The sequence below is a fragment of the Microtus pennsylvanicus genome, chromosome 21 (genome assembly GCF_037038515.1).
Source record: "Microtus pennsylvanicus isolate mMicPen1 chromosome 21, mMicPen1.hap1, whole genome shotgun sequence".
In the NCBI taxonomy this organism is placed as follows: domain Eukaryota; kingdom Metazoa; phylum Chordata; class Mammalia; order Rodentia; family Cricetidae; genus Microtus; species Microtus pennsylvanicus.
The window spans coordinates 16,943,588-16,962,572 of record NC_134599.1 but is presented as its reverse complement, the minus strand read 5'-3'; the positions used below and the strand labels follow the sequence as shown (position 1 = coordinate 16,962,572).

At 45.4% G+C, this 18,985-nt stretch overlaps 1 protein-coding gene across 7 annotated transcripts in view; it reads left to right on the top strand.

Annotated features, from left to right (window-relative positions):
* The window catches only part of Dtnb (dystrobrevin beta), a 209,024-nt gene that overhangs the window by 136,650 nt on the left and 53,389 nt on the right, over positions 1 to 18,985 (top strand). For all 7 annotated transcript variants that reach the window (XM_075955708.1, XM_075955706.1, XM_075955707.1 and 4 more), the window contains exon 10: positions 5,527 to 5,604. In XM_075955708.1, the coding sequence (XP_075811823.1) occupies positions 5,527 to 5,604 (78 nt within the window). The remainder of the gene's footprint in view (positions 1 to 5,526; positions 5,605 to 18,985) is intronic.

The window sequence follows — 18,985 nt, the reverse complement described above, 5'->3', positions numbered from 1 at the left end:
AGCTAATTGGCCAAACAGTGTTGCAACTAATATAGTTTCTGTGTGATTATTTTGGGTGTGGGTGGTTTGGAAACAAACAAGCAGTCTCTGACTATAGTCCTCTGCAGGAACAAGTGCTCTTACCCATCGAGCCATCTCTCCAGCCCCTGGTTACTCTGAATTTAAGGCTAACCTGGGCTACATGAGAGCCTATCTTAAAAAATAAAAAAGACCCAGTAAATTAAAACACTGTGATCACATCATTTTTTGGCTTGAAAATATTTAATACAGGCTGGGCGTAGTGCTACACACCTAAAGTCCCAGCCTCAGGAGCCCCAGAAGAGAGACTCATGAGTTTGAAGTCAACCTGGGTGACATAGAAGACTGTCTCAAACAGAAATAAACCATTCGGGGCTTATTATATGAACTTAGAATTTCTGATGTAGTGAGAGACCCTTCATGCCCTGGCCCTCACCTACCTTTTATGTTACCCCCTTTTAAGTGCTTTTGAATCTAATCAAATATATTGAACCCAATGTGCCATGTGACCTTTCCTGCCTAGGGTGCCTTACTGATTTTCCTGCTCCTGGGGGGTTCTTTGTGCTATCATTTCACCTTGATGCTTCAGGCAGGAGCACGCTGCCATCTTCCTCTGCCACTCCCCAGTGTCTGTGTCTGCTCTTCTTGGCATGGCCATTGCACGTCTGTCACCATAAATGTCTAGTTAACTGTTCCGATAAAGAATCTTATTTTTTATGAATATGTACTCAGGAAATGTGCCTCTTATCCTTTAATTAAGAAATAAAAAGGCGGGGGGGCTAGAGAGATGGTTCAGCGGTTAAGAGCACTGACTGCTCTTCCAGAGGTCCTGAGTTCAATTCCCAGCAACCACATGGTGGCTCACAACCACCTATAATGAGATCTGGTGCCCTCTTCTGGCCTACAGGCAGGATACTGTATAAATAAATAAATCTTAAAAAATAAATAAATAAAAAGGCGGAGGCTGGAGATTACTGACTGACCTTCTGGAGGTCCTGAGTTCAATTCCCAGCAACCACGTGGTGGCTCACAACCATCTGTAATGAGGTCTGGTGCCCTCTTCTGGCCTGTAGGCATACACACAGACAGAATATTATATACATAATAAATAAATACATCTTAAAAGAAGAAGAAGAAGAAATAAAAGGGCAGCCCCAACACTAGGGCAGAGGCAGCAGGTCTCTGAGTCTCCGTGAGTTAAGGCTAGCCTGATCTACAGAGCAAGTTCTAGGACAACCTGCTACATGGTGAGATCCTGTCTCAAAGCAAACAAGCAAATGACAGCAAGGAGCTGGAGAGGTGCTCAGTGCAGTGATTAAGAGCACCAGTTCCTCTTGTAGGGGACCTGGGTTTGGTGCCAAGCACCCACATGATGCCTCACAACCATCCATAACTCCAGTTTAAAAGGATCCAACACCCTCTTCTGACCTCCTCAGGTGCCAGGTCCATTGGTGGTGCACAGACAATTATTCACATTAAAAAGACAATAAAACAAATAGTGGGATGGTGGTGGCGCACGCCTTTAATCCCAGCTCTCTCGGGAGGCAGAGACAGGTGGATCTATGAGTTCAAGGCCAGCCTGGTCTACAAGGTGAGTTCCAGAATAGCCAGGGTTCTCCAAACCCTGCCTCGAAAAACCAAAAAAAGAAAAAGGAAAGAAAGAGAAATAGATAAGCACTGGGCACTGTGACCCACAACTGTAATAGATGTAGTTCGGTGATAGAGCACTCGCCTATTATACCCAGGGCCCTGGGTTCCACCCAAATTCCTAGCAAAAAGGAGCCTGGGTCAGGATGATTGCAAGGCCCGTGCTTCATAGCAAGACTGTCGCCAAACAAACAAAAGTCGAAAAGACTCGGGCTGGGAAATGACAGTGAGTAAGAATGCTTGCTGCGCAAATCTGAGACCTGAGTTTGAACTCTCAGAACCTACATAAAAAGCTGTGCTGGTGAGGACACATGCTCCTGTAACCGCAGTACTATAGGGTGCGAGCAGGAGGATCCACCTCTGGGGCTCCTGTCTGTCAGCCTAACTCTAAGTCCAGTAAGGGACCCTGTCTCAAGGGAATAAGGACAGCATGGTAGAGCAGGACATGTGTGCACACTTGTACACTTGTATATACATCTACCTCTGTGTTCTTCCTTCCCCTCCCCCACAGAGAGAGAAAGAGGGAGAGACTCCAAACATTTTTAAAACTTCTTTAATACTAGCAAATTATCTTCATCTTCTACCTATGTCATTGATCCGCTTCTGTCTGTTCATTGGGGGGGGTGGGGGGAGGTATCTTATTGGCAAACGGGAAACTCTTATTTTTTATGGTGTGCTGTTTTGTCTGTGTGTATGTCTGTACACCACATGCATGCCTGGTGCCTGCAGAGGCCAGAAGAGGAGGTCAGATCCTCGAACTGGAGTTACAGACAGTTGTGACCCACCTGGTGGGTGCTGGGATTGATCCCAGGTCCTCTGGAAGAGCAGCCAGGGCTCTGAACCACTGAGTCATTTCTCCAGCCCCCCAATAGGTATTTTCTAAGAATTCGTTGGTACTTTTGGCTTCTTCAATGGCCTGCAGCTCTGACAGTGACCCCATTCTAAGGACCATTCAGAGCCTTGAAAGTGCCGATTTCATTGGTTGGTAAAGCATGTGGTCTCTTCAGTACATGGTAGATGTCTAGAAAGGATGTGGTCTTGCGGGCAGGGTATGAGAATTTCTAGAATGTGATGTAATCGTGAGTCTCTGGCTTTGCACATTAGAGAAGAGGTTTCTTTGTGTATGAAAAGTTAATAAGTAGTTGGCTGCCAAGAGATATGAAGACTTTTCTGGCATCAGACCAAACAAGACATGACATTTTATCACATGTACTCACGTTCGAGAAATTAATTTTTTTCTACTATATTTATTTCCTCTGAGAATGTCAACAGGAAAATGGATACAGTGGTGTCTTTAATATTGAAGTAAAGCAGGTAACTACATTGGTTCTGAAAGCAACATGAAATGTCATCATTTTGGAAGTGGGTCACTAGTAATAATCCACCGAGAAGCCAAGCCTGCTCTGTCCCTGACCGGCACGTGTCTGGTGCCCCTAGAGTGTGAACAGCTGCTCCTCTGACTTGGTTGCTCCATAGGAATTAGCTCCTTGTTTCACAGAGGACAATTGATTTAAAGGACCCAGAGGCCAAAGTATAAATTTAGAACTAAAAGTAAGCTAATCTATCCATTCTCTCCCATCATTAGTCAGCCTAAAGCAATTGATTAATTGATTATAACTCAGTGCAGCCATTAGCATTAACAGGCTTGAAGGTTTAGAAGTTCGTCTGGAGACAGGAAGGCAGACGAATAGCTTAGAATTGAAGTCTAGCCTGGGAAGGCACGTTATCAGGCCAAGTCCAAGCCAAGCACTGTGACTCGGGCCTTTTATCACAGCACTTGGTAGGGTGAAGCCGGAGGCTAACCTGGACTATCTCCTGAGATCCTGCCTACACAAACAAACAAACAAACAAAAAATGCAGAGGCCTGACTCTGCCCCAGATCTACTACTTGCATCCACTTTTCCATTTTGAATTTCCCCCATTAAATGGGAAATTATTTTTTAAAGGTTCCTTACTCAGAAATGGAATTAGTTTAAGGAAGGTGTGGAGGTGCATGGGTAGGTGGAGAGAGAAATCTCCCTTTTCCTCTGAGCCCTCTGGCTCTCCCTGAGCTAACTCCCCAGAAACTTTGCATGAATGTACTGTGTGCAGCCTGCAATTCAGTAAAGTAGCAACGCTGTCACAGTCACCAGGGCTGTGTTAATGTAGCTTCTTCAAACCATTATGTGCAAGCTACTCTCTCAGAGACAAGGAGGACCCAGCAACTAAATGAATATTTCTTCCTGGAGCTTGAATAAATTTATCAGTGGCTATAGCACTGAAGACAGTGACACCCTTCTTCCCAACAGCCACTAACTGCCACAGTGGTATCTCAAAAAGGAATGGAACCTCATGAACCTGAGCCCCTCTCCCATGCACGAGAAAATGCTGACAGGTCTACTTCTGTGCAGGTCTTGTTCAGGAGACCGCAGCTGCAATGAGCTTGTGAGCGAACCAGCCATTTCATACCCAAAGGACAGGTCCACAGCACTCTTCCCCGTCCACTGGCTCGCAGATTCATCTGCTCTCTCTTTTGCAATGTTCCTGGAGCCTTGGGTGGAGTGATACAGATGCCAGTTCAGGAGCCAGCTCTCAGCTGTTACCCACTCTCAGTACTTTGAGGTGGGAGTTTTTCCATTAATTGCTGGCCATTGCCAAAAGAAGCTTCTCTGACAAAGCTGAGGAATGTGTTGCTCTTTAGGTATAGGTGTATTTAGAAGGCAGCTCACAGTATGTCCATTTAACAAAGCAACAGTAATAGGTGCTCCACATGACCCATGATCTCCCTAGCCATGGGCTCTTCACCAGGACATGAGCAGAATATTACTTTTTATTTAGTATTTAAGAATCAGACACTTTGGAGTCTGATGTGGTGGCACACATCTCTCACCCCACCAGTTGGGAGGTAGGGGCAGGTGATCAGGACAAGTTCAGAGTCACCCTAGGCAGTCTAGCAAGTTTGATGCCAGCCTGGGCTACATGACATCCTGTCTCAGGAAAAATAAAAAAAATAAATAAATATTTTGATAACACTCTTGTGAATTGAATGTAGCCGAACAATGAGCTGTAACTTACTGAATCTCAGAGAAAGTAGCATGTGGACACTGTGACCTGTATTTAATCCAGACATGAATACTAGAAGGGTGGCTCAATGGGTAAAGACCCTATGCCCACACCCATACTACACACATAGACACACACAGGTAATTTTTTTAAAGACAGAGAAAAAAACAGATTAAAATTAATTAAGAATAAGTGGCATGTACTGACTTGGTGGCATATGCCAGCCACTCAGACTGCCAAGGTAGAAGGATTTCCATTTTGAGGCCAGCCTGAGCTCCATGATGAGACTCTATCTCATAAAAACAAACAAAAAAACTAAAACCAAGTCAGAATGGGATGACAGCTGATAGGGCACTTGCCTAGGATATTCAAGGCACGGGATTCAATTCCCAGGGTGCCACCCCCGCCAAAAGAATGAGCTGATAAGCAAGTGAAAGGATTGTTATTCTCTTGTATGAAAACTGTGAGGCTGGAGCAAGCAGTTCCGCTTTGAATAGGCCTTATCCCTGAACGTGTTGGGAGGTGAGGTAGTCTGCTCACTTTGGCCCAGGCTGGCCTGAAATCCCAGGATATGCCAATACACCCTTCTCCAAAGTAACGTCTTCCTAATCTGTTGCCTCCCTGGTTTGCTACGGCTCTGGAACTTGGCCTTTGAGTGGGAGCCCATCTTGCTGATTTATGTAAGCCTTAAGAATCTGTCTGAGCCCACGGCCATCGCCCTGCGCGTGTTAAGGACCGTAGCCCGTCAGTCCTTTGCTGCATTCCTCTTGTGTTTCCTCCAGGCCTGGTGACTACTAATGTCAATATCTTTTCTTTCAGTCCTCCTCGTCCTCTGACGAATATGAACGACACCGTGGTTAGCCACATGTCCTCTGGAGTGCCCACTCCCACCAAGAGGTAGGTATGTCTTGTACCTTGTAACTGGAGACAGACTTCTGTCCCTGATGCCACTGCCCTCTCAGAAACAAGGCTTGGGCAGAGTGTCCCACTGGGCAGGAAGGCTGGCGCTCTTAACCCCACTTACAGTCAGTCTCTTAATATCATTTTCTGTTCTTATCCTCCCCTCCTTTTCTGACTCAGCCCTGACAGGTGCACCGTGGAAATGCCCTGTGATAAGCAGCAAGCAGTGTGTTGGTGCGTTAGGCGTGTTTGAGGTCTTTACGAACATTAAGCACAATTTACTGGTCATGAGTTTCAACAATTTTATATTTGATTTTGTAAATATCAAAGATTATTTCTGCATCTGATTATAGTCTATAAATTAAATTAATCTCTTATAAAATAGTCTAAATCATTCTGTCTATGGTTAATAAGCATTTAAGTTGAAAAGCCTAAGTCCTTCAGTCTCAGTTATATAAAGAATTTGCTTTAGGGTCCTTCAAGGAAAAAAACTCTATAAACTCTTTTCTCCTTTTTATTTAATTTTCTCTTGTTCAAAATTCTCATGGGCAGACTTAAAAGAACTGTATTGGATGACATACTTTCTATTTGATTTAAGGTGTCCCATGACCAGAGCAAATACAGAAACTCCCTCACGGGCACAGCCATTAAAGAATTCTTTCAACAGTCATCACTTGAAAAGGAGACAAAAAACACACAGACATCCCAATTCACCCAGCATGAGATCCCATCCTCCCTGAAAAAAACCAGAACCACTTTGTGCCATATGTGTTAAGCACTTTGGATTAATGCAGCTATAGAAATGTGATCTTCCTGGTAAAATTTGATTCAATCATAATCCCGAAGGCAGTAGTGGTTATTCCTATTGGCTAAAACTCCCAAAGCAGCGTTTCTCAAACCTGCAGAAGAATCCCCTGGGGCACTTGTTAAAAATACACATTTCTGGGGCCATGTCAGACTCGATGAATCAGAGTCTCCGAGAATAGGACCGGGAGAGGCTCTCTGTTTAGCAAGTTCTTCAGGTGATTTTTGTCATCAAACCAATTTGGGGAGTAGCCTTAGCAGGAAGCCGAGGAGCTAGCAGCAGGGCCACCCTAGAAACAGCACTCAAAGGCGAGGAAATCAGTGACCTGGTGAGACAGCTCTGCCTATGTGGAGACTCAGGACCTGGATGGACCAGGTAAGAGCACTGCCCACTGCCTCCTCAGAGCACTTCCGGGAGACAGCCTTGCGGTGTAAGCAGAGCCATGTAGAAGGTGGTGTGCGGTGCTGTTTTAAGTCGATCTTCCTGCGTTTGGATCCAGCTGTCGCCTGACATGTTTCAATTCTTTAATCTGTGGGGTCAGTGACGACATTTGCCTTGTGGGGGTTTATGTGAGGATTTAATAAACTACTTTTATTATTTTAGAGGTAATTGGGGTAAGAGGCCCAGTGAAAAAGACAGAGAATAGGTTACAAATGATGGCCTCATTTGTAAGGACCAAGAGCAGCTGGACCAAGGACCAAGAGTTGCCTGTCCTCAACTTATATATGTCCATCACATTTAAACCCTGCCCTCTGCATTGAGGATGTTCTCACTTTAAAATTAGAAGACAGGGCAGGTTGGTGGAAGAATTCAGCTTGGAAATTTAGGTTAACTTTAGTAGCATCGCCTGTTAATCAAGGGTTTGCTTCATCTGAATTCTCCTCCTAGTTTACTGGTTTTGTTCCCCGCCGTCATCATGGTACATGAGAGCTCCAAGTGTTAGGGAGTGCCAGGATAAATGCAAGAAGTGCGGTGACCCAGGCTGAGTGCGGCTGCAAGAGGTCATCAGAAAGAGAGTGTCTTTCTGACAGGTTTCCGGTCTTCGGGAAGATTGACAGGAGGGACTGTGGACCCACATTAACCATGGCCACTGTCACAAACAGGCTTAGGCTTGCTATATTACCCCCAAGTCCCGGTTATCAGTATCAGTCCTAAAATTATGTCTTCCATTTTATTAGAGCTGGTTCAGGCAGGAGAATATATTCCAGATTAAGACATAAAAAGTCAGCATTTCAGCTGGCACCTTGGTCTGTGTGAAATTAGTCCTAGAGCAGATATCACAGTGTATCCATGGCAACCAGCGGGCTGTGCAGCTTGGAGAAGCACAGCGCAAGAGAAGCCACTTGGGCACAAGATGCCCTACCCTGACATTGTACCATTAGGATCCTGGGGGATTTTATATATGTCCACAGAACATGGTGAGATGTCCCCTGGATAACAGTAGTTCATACACGGGACATTTTGTGTCTCCGGTAACCAGGGAGTCTAAACGGCAGATAGCATTTCACTTCCTCAAGACTCAGCTCTTTTTGTTCCTGCTCTGGAGTGGTGTAGTCAGTCCTGTGTTTCTAATCTGTGAAAGCCAAGAACCCCAGCATGTCTTCCCCAACATGGAGTCTGGTGCAACCAGGGCAGGGATTCCCAGAAGGAGGGTGTAGCTCTCCAGAGATGAGCAGTTTTCTTGTGAAACTCAGCACAAAGATCAGACCAGATCAGGCAAGTAATGTGTACTGCAAATAAAAATAAATTAAATAGGAAATCATTGGGGCTGGAGAGAAGGCTCAGCGGTTAAGAGCAGTGACTGCTTTTACAGAGGTCCTGAGTTCAATTCCCAAAAACTACATGGTGGTTTACAGACATCTATAATGAGATCTGATCCCCTTTTCTGTAGTGCAGACAGAGCACTTGTACATGAAAGTAAGTAAATAAATAAATAAATATTTAAAAAATAGAACATTTTAAGCAATTTGGTTTCTTTAATCAATTTACTTTTTTGAAATAAAGTTTCATGTATTCTAGGCTGGCCTTGATCTACCTTTTGAGTGCTTGCACTTCCACATCTGTTGTGTGGTCCTGGAGACCAAAACCAGGGCCTCAAACATCCTGGCAGGCACTCTTTCCAACAGAGCTGTAGCTTCATCTTCTGCCTTTTCTAGTTAGACATTCATATGTGAATGGTTTTGGCTAGGGTTGTCAAAAATAATGCTATATTAGCCAAAAATAAAAGATACAGATGACTTTCTAAATGGAAAAAAAAATGTTGGCTGTCTTGTGAGGGGCTCAAATTTTATTCCTGCAAGTTTCTACTCAAAGTGTTTGCTCTTTGTAATATCCTCAAATCAGGGAGCTGAAGAGATGGCTTAGTGGTTAAGCATGCTTATTGCGAAATCCTGAGGACTAGAGCTTGGATCTCAGCACAGATCAGGTGGACTGTGCACACCTGTGATTGGACATTGAGGGGTGGAGACAGAAGGCTCGCTGGAGCTTGCTGTCTTCTAGCCTAGCTCAGAAACCCAAGCTCCAGGTTAAGGGGAGAGATGGAGGAGAACTCCTGGTGCAGTCTCCCAGCCTGTGCTCAAGCCAACACGCGCACACACACTTGCTCTTTTTATTTGTTTGTTTTTTTGACACAGGGTTCCTCTGAGTGGCCCTGACTCTCCTGGAACTGCTCAGTAGACCAGGCTGGCCTTGAGCTCACAGACGTCCACTTGCCTCTTCCTCCCAAGTGCTGCGATTAAAGGCGTGCACAACCACCTCCACCCAGCCACACTTGCCCTTATATACACACAAGACACATGTATACTTACATGCACACAGGCACACAATAAATAAACTAAAAAAAAAAATAACTCTATGGGTATTTCTATAGCTAAAAAGAAATTTTATCTTTTTGTCTTCAACTAAATAGTTTCTTTTGATTTATTTTCTTTGTATTCATTAGAATGACACATTTTAAAACAGTTTGAAAGACTTTGAAAACTTAAAAAAAGAACAAGTTTGATCTCCCCTTCATTGTCTACTCTCCTCCCTTTTGTGCCCCAGCCTTCCTTTTCTTCAAGGCTCAGAATGCAGATTGAGCTTTGTACAGCTCTTGCCCTGATACCCAGATAGATATGGAAAACAAAATTGGTATTTTATTTCAAATGTCTTTTAAAGTTTCAGCATTAGTTATTTGTGAATGTTTCTCTGTTTACAGTTCTGTGGAAATTTCATTTAACTATACAGTAACAAAAACTGCCAATATGAAACTTTGTTTTGTACATGTGGTTGGTTAATGTATGAGTTACAGTTTTTATATTTATTATAGTTCTTATATTTTCAGGGTCTTATTGTTTATTGTTTTTTGTTTTGTTTTGTTTTTGAAACAGGTCTCACACTGTACCTAGGTTAGTCTCACACCTGAACATCTGTCTCTGCCTCCCAGTTGCTAGGAATACAAGCATTACACCACAACACTGAGCAAATCTCAGGCATTCAAACCTAACTTTACTAGTTACAGACCCACAAAGCACGGGCACAGGTAGAGAGGGAGGGCTGCTCTGCACATTGATCACTGGCAGAGGGCACTACCTATTATTTACCTCCTTCTCTCATAGGCTGCCAACACTTTCCTATTGTTAGCAGATAGACATACATATCCCCATTGGAACAGATACTCCCAATATTGTTGGGAGTTCCAGTGCACACGACAGCCAGGGCCCTCCAGGGACTATGCTTTTCTACCCTGTGATTTAAAAGTCCAAAAGGGATCCCTGAGGCCTAGATGGTGTTACTGCCTGCCCTGGACATGTGTGATAGGCCGTGCATCATCAAAACATGCACAGGAGAATTTCTCCCTCTCTCAATAATAAGACCATGTTGTCAAGGAAGGACAAGGTCCTGGGACAGGAAACAATGAAGGTTGCTACCTAGCACATAGCTATGTTCATATGTGAACACATTGCGCACGCCCACACACACCTTCTCAGACATGCTTCTGCTCCCAGGATCTTCCTTCCATATGGCAGCTCTCTGTGCGACCATAGATGCTATCACGCCTTTCTTTCCTGGGCCCTTTCTGCCTCCTGTGGAAAGTGCCAGGTTGAGGAAATCCAGGCTGAAGCCATTGGTCCACATCAGGTCTTAGTGTCTTTTGTTACTTTTCAATCCTTTGAGCCGTGTACCAAAGAGTGCACTCCTTTTTCCCTAAATGATGCAGTTAAATACTCGCACGGAGATTAAGGTCTGCATATAGACTGAGCGTGCTTCTACATGTCCAGGCCCTCCTCCTACACATGCCCGTTGTCCTCGCACTCAAGAGGCAAAGGCAGGAGGACTGGAAGTTCAAGGCCAGTTTCAAACAAAATAAAACAACAACAACAAAAACCAAAGATCTGCAAATATGATGGCTGCATATTAGAAACAGAAGCTGACAGATAACGTGGTATATTAAGCCAAGTTCTTTCTGAAACACCACCAAATACTACAGAGCCAGATATGGTGAAGCAAGTCTTCCACCCTAGTGCTTGCAAGGTAGAGGCAGGCAGATCTCTTCCTAGAGAATTCCAGGCCAGCCAGAGCTATACATTAGAGAGTCCCTGTCTCAAAACAGATCAGAACTTCAAAGAGAAGAAAGCTATAAGAAGAAGCAATAGCAATCAGATTTTAGAAGAAGCCAAGCAAATAAATGAATGAGTGATTTTGAACTAGCAGACTAGAGACAATGAGAACAGGACCAGAGGTGCAGCTCAGTGGTAGCCAGCCTGTATGGGGCCCTGGGTTTGACCTCCAGTCTGGGGCAATAGGGAGATTCTTGAAGAATGTCAGTGCATCTACCATTTGCTAGGAATCCTGGGTGAGGGCAAGGTATCACTTAGACCTTTCTTACTTCGGCATATACTTTACAGGAGAGAAAAGTTTTTCAATACCAGAAAGCACCACAGTGTGAGATCTTTTCCAGACTGTGGAAAGTTTAAAGGGGGCTGCACTGTGGGTGCGCCAAGATGGCTCTCTGATTGGGGAGAGCTGACTGAGTCATCCACAGAGTCCAGCAGAACAGTGAAAACCGCAGTCTGCTGGCGTTTTTGATGGAGAACAACAGAGATGCGGGAGAAACTGAGAACGGAGGCAAAATGAGACTGGCTAACCGAGAAGGTAGCCACACATGTGACCTCGGCCCACGGAGTGGCTTCCTATCTGTAAAAAGAGGAAATAGAGTCTGATTAAAAAGCAAAAACTGGTGATGAGTTCAGGAAACAACTGGCTGGTTGTGTTCTTCATGAGAAGCCCTCCAAGTCAACACAGGAATTATGTTTTTTTTCTCCAGTCTTCTTTTGAAAGATGGAAAAGCATAGTAATTAAAAATTAACACATTATCGGAAGAAACGGCAGGGCCCTCAGTGTTGGCAGGCACCCAAAGCCGTCCTGGGCCTGGGCCGTCTGCCAGTTTTCAGCCTCTTCTGGGTTGGGATTAGATTCCATTTCCATTTAAGATTTAAGGTGGACTTTTTACCAATTCTAACTCAGACTGGTACAAACAGAAAACTTTGGTGTTTCCTGGCAGACAGTTGCAAACATAGCATTGAAAACGTAGTAGCAGGTCCTTTCCTCCTCTTGTTGGACTGAGGGTAACATCACATCTGAACAGGTCATGGCAGCACAGTGGGAAAGGAACTGGGGTGGGATACTGCTCATTGTTAAATTCAAACCAAAAGGGAGGGTGTGGATGATGGGCTCTGGAGATTTTGTGTATTGGGCGGCCAAGGAAGAGGAAAGATAGCGTTCTGGGTTCCTTCCTGGCTTTCATTAAGGTAACTGTGGTCAAACACAGCAGGGGAACTTGGGCAAGAGGCCAGTGAGTTTCTGTTGAGTTAGAGCTCCTGTGTTTTTAATGCCTAATTCTCCCACCTACCAGCAAAGGACACGCAGATGCTTAGAGGTAGCAAAGACCTGTAGAAGCTACACACACAGTTTTCTTCCTGCCCCGACACTCTGTCTCTGCCTTTCTCTAATATACATGTGATCGCTCCCTCCCTCCCCTCCCCACTGTGATTTCTTTTTCGTTCATTGGTTGGTTTCATTTTTTTGAGATAATCTCATGTGGCCCAAGCTGGCCTCAAACTACACATCTGGGAATGATATTGAACTCCTGCTTCCCCCACCCAAGCACTGAGAATACAGTTATGCATCTTCATGCCCAGTTTATGGGGGGCTAGGGTATAAAGACAGCCAGGGCTTCCTAGATATTACATGAGTGCTCTACAAACTGACTACATACCCAGTCCCCGCTCCCCGCCACACACACACACACACACACACACACACACATTTTACACAGTTTTATATGCCCTGTAGGCTTTGTGCTCACTTTTTCCTTGTCTCTTCCTAAGGAGCAGCCTCGGGGGTTGCTGCTCTTGGGCAGGCGTCTGTGCTATTCTTCGGCTTTGCATACCAAAGGAGGATCCTTTTAGCAGTGCTGAGCCCCTCTCCGAGCCCTCCCCCCCAACTCAGGCTTGCAATGCTTACCCAGAGATGTGTTAGCATTTTCTTTTTTGGCAGGGAGGGGGCAGTTTCTGAGATAGGGTTTCTCTGTGTAGCCCTAGCTGTCCTGGAACTTGCTTTGTAGACCAGGCTGACTTCGAACTCAGGGAGATCCACCTGCTTCTGCCTATTGAGTATTAGGATTATTTTCAATAGCAAAGTATCAAAACATCCCAGCTTGCTTTAGCTCTATTAGTAGTGAAGCTTATTCAGAGTGAGTCAGGGCCGTGGCCCCATTTATCTTTTCATGGGACTTGTTTCCCCACCTCGGCCTTAACTTAGTCATTTCTTTGCAATCAGAGGGATTTTTTATTTTGAAACTTGAGTCTGATGGTGTTACCATTGTAAAAAAAACAAGTTTTCTCCAGTTTATTATAATACCATCCCCATGCTAGCCATACTCCCATCCTTCATGCTAACTGTATAGCAGCCACTAGTCACATATGGCTATTAAGAACTTAAAATACGGCTAATATGACATAGGAGATGACTTTAATTTCATTTTAATTAATTAGTGGGTAAAAACCTGCTTATGGTTGATTCATGTGGAAAAGAAAGTAGATATGTTTTTGCTTTTTCTTTTGTTGTGATCTTCATTTACAGCTGTTTCTGTTGTGGTCAGTGTGAGGTGAAGTCAGTGTGAGGCTCTCTGAGATAACAGCACCTCACCGTTCCATCAGTGACAGTGAGTGGTGTCAACAGGACTCTGAGAAGTCATCCTCTGTCACCTAGCTGGTGCAGACGATTTACAGAGGACCTGACAGGTCATCTGGTCCATGTCTTTCTCCGCGGGTTCTTATTGGACAGCATCATTTTTCCTCTTTAGCTTGTATTGCTAAGGACCCAGAGGCAGTGAATCAAGATATCTTTCTCTAATTCCTTTCGCCTTTCTACACATTTGGTCCTTTAAGAAGAGATCAAGGTTGGGGAGATGGCTTGGTGTGTAGCATTCCTTGCTGTACAGCATGAGGACCTAAGTTAGAATCCTAGCAGCCACGTTAAAAATCCAAGTGTGGCTGTGTGTAACTCCAGTGTTGTTGGTGACTGGGGTGAATACAGGAGGATCAATTGGGTTACCAGCTTTCAGTAGGAGACTGTCTCAAAGGAATAAGGCAGAAAATAGAGACTAGTAGGGCAAGACACCAGACAGCTTCCCGCAGCCTCCACATGCACGCACGCACAGCGCAAGTATGTGTGCCCACCCACACACACGTGCACACACGCACCGCAGCTATGTGTACCCACCCACACGCACATGCACGCACACACCGCAGCTATGTGTACCCACACACACACACATGCACACACACACCACAGCTGTGTACCCACTCACACGCACATGCACACACGCACCGCAGCTGTGTGTACCCACCCACACACACATGCACACACACACCGCAGCTATGTGTACCCACCCACACGCACATGCACACACGCACCGCAGCTGTGTGTACCCACACACACGCACATGCACACACGCACCGCAGCTATGTGTACCCACTCACACGCACATGCACACACGCACCGCAGCTGTGTACCCACTCACACACACATGCACACACGCACCGCAGCTGTGTGTACCCACCCACACACACATGCACACACACACCGCAGCTATGTGTACCCACCCACACGCACATGCACACACGCACCGCAGCTGTGTGTACCCACACACACGCACATGCACACACGCACCGCAGCTATGTGTACCCACTCACACGCACATGCACACACGCACCGCAGCTGTGTACCCACTCACACACACATGCACACACGCACCGCAGCTGTGTGTACCCACCCACACACACATGCACACACACACACGTACCACTGGTATGTGTATCCACACACATGCACAGGTACCTTATACACTCTCTCTGCACAAAATAAAAATGAATCTGCAAGAAAGAGAAAAGATAACATCAGCTCCCACACCAGTGCAGTGACAGGAAAAAAAGAAGCTTGATTTGCCCACTGGACTACCTAAAGTGTCATAGACGAGAGGGACATTTTTTGCCTTATAGAGCTCGGAGTCCCAGCATCTGGAAACGACTGCTGGCTGCATGCTGATGAATGTGCTCATTATACATTTTGCCACAGAGGGATGTCCCTTGTCCAGGGTTGATCTACAGCTACCGCCTCCTACCGGAACTCTATACTACTGCTTTTAGTGTGTGTCCCTATCCTGTCCCCATTTCCAGAGGGCTTTCCTGTTGAAGTCGTTGGGTATTCTGGATATTTGGTATGGGTTTTTCTGTTTCCTTTTTTTTTTCCTTCTAATTTTGCGCGTGTGAGTGTTTTGCCGACATGTGTGTAAACCACACATGTGCCTAACGCCTGCAGAGGAGACGGTGGTGTCAAGCATACCGGAACTGGGGTTACAGGAATGCTGTAAGCCCCTATGTGAGTGTGAGGAACTGGACGCGGGTCCTCTGCAGAAGCAGCAGATGTTCTTAACTGCAGAGTCATCCCCCACCCCCACCCCACGGCCCCTGGGTGTTTGTGTTTTAATTAGACTCTCCCTGGATGGCTTCCAGCCCCTTTGACAGGGGCCAGGTTTCTCCTGCTGTAACAAAATGCTAACATTTCTCTGAATTTGAGTGCAAGAAGGAGCCAGAGAATTGTCTTCTGATTTGCTGTTGGAATCAGCTGGTTTCACTGGCTGAGCTTGTTAGGTTGCACTGCTAATAGAGCTGCATGGCGCGCCTCCTTTTCAGTGCCTTGTTTGTCTGACCAGACGGTCTTTTCCCTTCCTAGACTTGTAAACAACAACAAGATTTCAGAGGCATTGCATTTTTTTTTTCTTACATGCTAGATATAACTATATCTAGTATATAGTATAACTAGAGTTTGGTCTGTTTCTCCCTTCCTGCCCCAGGCTCCAAGTCCCTGTGGTTCTCCTGTCCCTGGTGTTCTGGGGTTCTTCGGGTCTCTGTTTTGCTCAACTCCCTACGTGTGTACCCGAGCTAACCTTCCCTCTCAAACCTGTTCCTCCTGAGCACCTAGTCTCAATGAATAGTAGCTCCACTAAGCTATTTTCTGCTCTGCTCCAGCAAGCCATCAGAGTGATGCGGTTGGGAATTAAGATGTAGAATCACTAACGGGAGCAGCAGGATGTGGAAAGCAGAGACCCGAAGAACCCCAAAACACCAGGGACAGGAGAACCACAGGGACTTGGAGCCTGGGGCAGGAAGGGAGGAAGAGACCACATCACTATTTTAACCTTTAGTGAGTTAAAATTTAAATATAATTCAGTTCACCAATTAAGTGTACATATCAATGGCTGCTTTGCTTTTCATTTCACTCGTTTATTTATTTGTTTATTTAAAGCTGGGCATAGTGGCAAAGGCCTTTCATTCCAGCACTTAGGAGACAGAAACAGACAGATCTCTGTGAGTTTGAGGCCAGCCTGATCTACAGAGTGAGTTCCAGGACAATGAAAGCTACATAGTAAGAACCAAACAAAAATTTTATTTGATACGCACTTTTAAAATCTGTATTATGTTTTTAGCCAGGTGTGGAGGCACACACCTTTAACCCCAGCATTCAGGGGGCAGAGGCAGATAGATCTCCATGAGTTTGAGGCCAGCCTGATCTATAGGTAGTGTTCCACGTCAGGCAAGAGTATATAAAGAGAGTTTGTATCAAACCCTACCCCCTAAAACAATAACTTGTATTATGTGTTTATGTACTGGGGAAAGAGAGGCATTTGCAGGTCTAAGGACAGCTCATGGGAGTTGGTTTTCTCCCACTGTCGTGTGGGTCCTGGGGATCAAATTCTAGTATCAGGCTTGGTAGCAAGCGCCTTTACCTGCTGAGCCATCTAACTGGGTTGCATTTGACTTCTGACTTAGCTTGTTATTATTGCTGTATTTCCTAAAAATATTGGCTCTCTTACTGTTATTTTGACTTCTGGTTCAACCACAAAGGCCAGTTAGTTCATGTGCCTCTTTGTCCTTTTCTTGCGCACTGGCCTTTATTCATCTTGTAGGGCGTTGTCTAGTATGTGTTACCACGTTCCTGTCAAACTTGGACCAAATTGAAAAGCACCTGAGACCTGTGTGGCCATATTTACAACCACAGGCCTGGCAGGAACAATACAGACAGTATGTTGTATCCTGGGCTGACCCTGTTAGGTTTGGAGCCCCTTGCAGTTGGTCCATGGCTGGAGAGGATTCCCTGGACATAGAGCATGCTCATCCCGAAGCTTCTCTTCCCTGGATTGTGTCAACATGGAAGAGTGTGACTGCTGTCCTAAGTCTCTCACCCACATCATAGTGTCCTAGGGACTGGGGACCCTGGAACATATTCAGAGTGAAAGTAGGTTTAAACATACTAGTCAAGCCAGTCGGTGTGGCTCTAGGCTTCTTTGGTTGCTAATATTGACCCAAATTTGAAACAAAGACTCCTGAGCCCTGCAGAGGTGCTGGCATAATGAGTGAGATGTGTCTGGCCTCAGACTGCTCTTCAGCCGCCAAATAAACTGCGAGCTGCAACCTGCAGGTAGCGGCCTGGTTTTGTAAGTAAACCTTTGTTGCCACACAACTGTGTCTGTTTGACTACATGTTGTCTGTGGCTGCTTTCCTCCTTGGCGGCAACCAAACAGTTCTAGCAAAAATCCCGTGGCCTCCAAAGCCTAAGATACTCACTCTCTGGCCTTTTGAGACAAGCAGGCTCTTTAACTTCATGAATTTGGAACAAGGATGCTGAAGCGACAAAGTGTATTTCCAAAGACAGACTTCTCTTATTAGACTGTGCAGTATCACAGACCAGAAGCAGCTCTTTGGAAATCAGTCTGTCGTAGTTCATTACTGAATTCAGCACAGGAGATAATGACCTCCAATTACAGCAGGTTTCGGAGGCCTTCACATCTGTGTTGTTAATAGTATCTTCTGATTACTGCAAGGGGGGAAATCAAAGGTACAAAATTTGACCCCTGTGAAATTATTTAGAATCTCAAATATGGAGATGACTCTTACTACTTCTCTTCAGCACGCCCATGGGCCTGGTAATGGGACAGAGGGGTTATGGCTGAGTGTTTGAGCGCCTTCAAACCGAGAGTACAATAGACATTTTCAGCAGAGCAGCTGGTCCTTAGTAATTGGGAGGACGGCTTCCACTCAGGCAGACAGTATTAGAGAATAATGGTCCACCAGAGCATTAGAGGTCACTTGATGCTTTTAGCCTTCTTTGGAGGTCAGTCCCCCGAATGTCTAGCACTTTGAATAGAAGCCGAAGAGTTGCAAGACTGACCTCATTGTGTTAAAGTTTGCCATAATGTCACCATCTCACCTAAAAATCTAAAACTCTCCCTCCAATTCACAATCCACTTTCTGCACGGCATTATCATTACCATTTGCTTATACTGCAAAATTATTACTCACGGCTGCTGAGATGGCTCAGTGAGTCAAGGTGCTTGCAGCCAAGCCTGAGGACTTGAGTTCCATCCTCAGAACCCACATGGTGAGAGGAGAGAACCAATGTCACTAAGCTGACCCGTGACCTCCACACTCGCCATGGCACCCTTGCCTACACATGTATGTGCATGCACAAAATGAGTGATTCTTTAAAAACGATTACTCTCCACCTCCTCCACTAGAACAGAAGCTGATCCAGTTGCTGTCAGTGATTAATTAGTCTGAAGAAGTAATTATGCCTGCCTGAGTGTGTTTGGCACATGCTTGTAATCCCAGCATTTGGGACGTGAAGGCAGAATGCTCGTGAGTTCAACACCAGCATGGTAGCACACTCCTTTAATGCCAGCACTTGGGAGGCAGAGACAAGCTGATCTCTGAGTTCAAGGCCAGCCTGGTCTATATAGGGAGTTCTAGGACAGCCACAGTTACACAGAGAAATAAACCCTCTCAGGGGAAAAAAAAAAGAGTTCAACACCAGCTTCAGCCACATACCAAGTTTGAGAACAAAATGAGGTCTATGAGACCACTTCTCAAGACGTGGAGCCATTTAGATGGCTCAACACATAAAGGTTCAGGCCACCAAACCACATGGTGGAAAGAGAGAACCAAGTCATGACGGTTGTCCTTTGATGGCACA